The sequence below is a fragment of the Dermacentor silvarum genome, unplaced genomic scaffold (genome assembly GCF_013339745.2).
Source record: "Dermacentor silvarum isolate Dsil-2018 unplaced genomic scaffold, BIME_Dsil_1.4 Seq5, whole genome shotgun sequence".
NCBI lineage: Eukaryota > Metazoa > Arthropoda > Arachnida > Ixodida > Ixodidae > Dermacentor > Dermacentor silvarum.
The window spans coordinates 49,191-52,847 of NW_023606333.1; the positions used below are offsets into that span (position 1 = coordinate 49,191).

At 47.8% G+C, this 3,657-nt stretch overlaps 1 protein-coding gene across 1 annotated transcript; it reads left to right on the forward strand.

Moving 5' to 3' along the window:
- The first annotated feature begins 1,085 nt into the window (after window positions 1-1,085).
- On the forward strand, window positions 1,086-1,838 carry LOC119435175 (tigger transposable element-derived protein 4-like). The gene is made up of 2 exons (XM_037702101.1): window positions 1,086-1,268; window positions 1,377-1,838. The coding sequence occupies exons 1-2, from the start codon at window positions 1,086-1,088 to the stop codon at window positions 1,836-1,838; spliced, it is 645 nt and encodes a 214-aa protein (XP_037558029.1).
- Window positions 1,839-3,657: the final 1,819 nt, after the last annotated feature.

Below are 3,657 nucleotides of genomic sequence, written 5' to 3' on the forward strand. Positions count from 1 at the left end.
GAACGGGCCACTGAAGACGGAATAGTCGGCTCCAGTGTCGACGAGAGCGGCGACGTTATGACCATCGATTAGCACGTCTAAGTCGGTAGACCGTCGTCTGGCGTTGCGGTTAAGTCGTGGCGTCGGATCACGGCTGCGTGATCCGACGCCACATTAACTGCAGGTCCAAAGCGGCCTCCATCACCACCATTTTGATTATCTCGCAACCTCGCACCCCCCCTCTCGCATGCCAAACCGCTAGTCGTAGCCAGCTGTAGCACAACAGCCACCATATCGTATCGAAACCTCAAACCAGCGCTCTCGCATGCCAATTCGTTGCAGCCGTAGCCAGCTGCAGCTATGGCCATAGCCTTTTATGTTTATCTACATGTTGTTTGGTTAGCTTTGTGATGGGTCATGTGATCGTGTTGTGCTGCTGTGTACTCTCTTCGACGTTCGCTAAGAAGCTCCCTGCTGTTTGTTGCTGTGCTTTTCATCAGGCACATTCGCTGCTGACAGTGATGGCACCAACTACACATTCGTTATCTTCACCCCTTGGCTTCGAAGCACACAAAGCCCCGAAACATCGTAGGCATCATCAAGCAAGTTGAAAGCGGCTGGTCACAAGCCAACGTGGACAAGGAGTTCGGAATTTCGAAGCAACCAGTTTCGGATTTCATCAAAAACAAGTTGAAGATTTTGGAAGTGATGGGAAGGTCAATTGGGGCTAAAAAAAATAATGCTAGCCAGGTTGTTTACCCGAAGCTTGAGGAAGCACTGCTCGTGTGGCTAAATACCACGATCGCAAAGGGGATCTCAGTACCGGGTTACCTCTTGATGAAAAAGGCACAGCCTTCCACATTTCCCATAAACACTGAGGCCTTTAAGTTAAGCAATGGGTGGCCCAGAAATTTCAGGAATCACGATGACCTCAAGTTCAAGAATATGTGCAGGGAAAGCGGCACTGTCAACGATTCAGCCATTGCGCAGTATCGGAATGGAAAGCTAAAGCCGTTGTTGCAGCAGTTCGCGTCTGAGAACTTTTTTCAGAACTCATTTTCAGCTGCGACGAAACTGGATTGTTCTACAAAATTTTCATAGACAAAATGCTTGCATTTGCTGGTGACCCCTGCCATGGCAGCAAACACAGCAAAGAGCGGTTGACCGTCCTCGTCAACAGCAACATGTCGGGTAGCAAGAAGCTTCTGATGCTCATCATAGGGAAATCTAAAAATTCAAGGTATTTTAAGGGGGCAATTCTTAATCTTCAGTACAAGGCCAACGAGAAGGTCTGGATAACAGAGCAGTTATTTAAAGTGTACATTCGCAAGTTGGACAGAAGATTCGAAAAACAATATCGAAAAGTTCTGTTGTTTGTGGATATCTGTGCTGCGCAGGGCCACATCAAAAACCTAAATGCTATACAGATGGAATTTCTGCCACCGAACACCACAACAATCCTGCAGCCGATGGACCAAGGCGTGATCTGCAACTTCAAGCTTCTGTACAAGTCACACGTGCTCAGCCACATAGTGCTGTGCTCAGACATCTGCAAAAATTACACCGTTCACCTTGGGTCTGCTGTTGGCATGCTTGCAGACTCATGGAAGACGGTTACAGAAGTGACGCCTCACAACTGCTTTCGCCACGCGGGTTTGACACTCGGCACCGGGACGGCTGTCTCGCCTGGAGACAACGAGAGCGTGTGTGATAAATCTCCTTTCGTGGACTTTGTGTTCTTCGACCTGCACGCCGCTGGCGTTTCAATTCCAACCGGGATAACTTCTGAAGAATTTGCCGAAGACAACAAAGATCTCGAATTCTGTGCGGAGTTAACCGACAACTCATCCGTCAAGTGATGGTGGATTCAGACGACTCCAACACTGAGAATGAAGAGACAGCACCTGCACAGCCGGCGAGCTCCGAGTTGATGACCACAACAGCATCACGACGACAGTACGACAATGTATGCTCGATGACTGTATGACGACAAGGGCATGACAATAGAAGCATAATTTCGACTGAATGATGAAAGCATGATTACGCTAGAATTACGGAGAAAAGAATGACGCCGGAGGAACGACGAAAGCAGTATGACGACGATGGCATGACGACTATGGTATGACGTTACTGAAGTGATCACAATAGTAAAACGCCAGCGTCATGACAACAATGGTATGACGACTGTGCGACGCCAATGGCGTGATGACAAGTAGCTGAGAGTGGGATGACGAAGTTAGAATGACATCACAACGAATGCAGTATGATGACTGAATGACGACGATGGCATGTCAGTGATATTAGGATAATAGCTTAACAACGGTATTAGGACAATGGCATGACGACGAATGTATGACGATGCTGGCGTGATGGCTACAGTATCACATGGATGGACGGATGGATGGATGGGACAGGACGGACAGACGGATAGGCTCAAAACACCTGAACTAGGTAAAGAATGCTGATCAAATTCAGAGTGGTTTAGCCTGGCTGCATCTTCGTTGCTTGAAAAATTATGGGGTTTTACGTGCCAAAATCACGATCTGATTATGAGGCACGCCGTAGTGGGGGGCTCCGGAGATTTGGACCACCTGGGGGTTCTTTAACGTGCACCTAAATCTAAGTACACGGGTGTTTTTGTATCGTCGTTGCTCTACCATGCAACCACGCCGCAGGTGGACACCTCCCTACAAAAAATTATCCTGGCCTACCCTGCAACACTACAAAATGGTGGCTAGCCGGGCTTGTTGGCACGAACACATACAGTTAAACCTGCTTATAACGAACCTCCATATAACGAATTCCTGGATATAACGAAGTTTTTCGATTCCCCGCCGTTACTCCATAGAAGCACATGTATTTGAGACCTCTACGTAACGAAGTGGCAGCGGGAGACCCCCTCGATATAACGAATTTTCCCCTCCGACCACCTAGAGATTTCACCCCAAATTTTGTCATTTTTGTGCGAGCAGCAACCGGAAGCACAAAAAATTATCCTGGCCTACCCTGCAACACTACAAAATGGTGGCTAGCCGGGCTTGTTGGCACGAACACATACAGTTAAACCTGCTTATAACGAACCTCCATATAACGAATTCCTGGATATAACGAAGTTTTTCGATTCCCCGCCGTTACTCCATAGAAGCACATGTATTTGAGACCTCTACGTAACGAAGTGGCAGCGGGAGACCCCCTCGATATAACGAATTTTCCCCTCCGACCACCTAGAGATTTCGCCCCAAATTTTGTCATTTTTGTGCGAGCAGCAACCGGAAGCACAAAAAATTATCCTGGCCTACCCTGCAACACTACAAAATGGTGGCTAGCCGGGCTTGTTGGCACGAACACATACAGTTAAACCTGCTTATAACGAACCTCCATATAACGAATTCCTGGATATAACGAAGTTTTTCGATTCCCTGCCGTTACTCCATAGAAGCACATGGATTTGAGACCTCTACGTAACGAAGTGGCAGCGGGAGACCCCCTCGATATAACGAATTTTCCCCTCCGACCACCTAGAGATTTCGCCCCACATTTTGTCATTTTTGCGCGAGCAGCAACCGGAAGCACAAAAAATTATCCTGGCCTACCCTGCAACACTACAAAATGGTGGCTAGCCGGGCTTGTTGGCACGAACACATACAGTTAAACCTGCTTATAACGAACGTCCATATA

Bases quoted from the DNA above. Each gene is read 5' to 3' on its own strand.
- LOC119435175 (XM_037702101.1), top strand. From the start codon at position 1,086: ATGCTTGCATTTGCTGGTGACCCCTGCCATGGCAGCAAACACAGCAAA. The intron at 1,269-1,376 runs GTCTGGATAACA...TGTGCTGCGCAG, and splicing joins AGTACAAGGCCAACGAGAAG to GGCCACATCAAAAACCTAAA.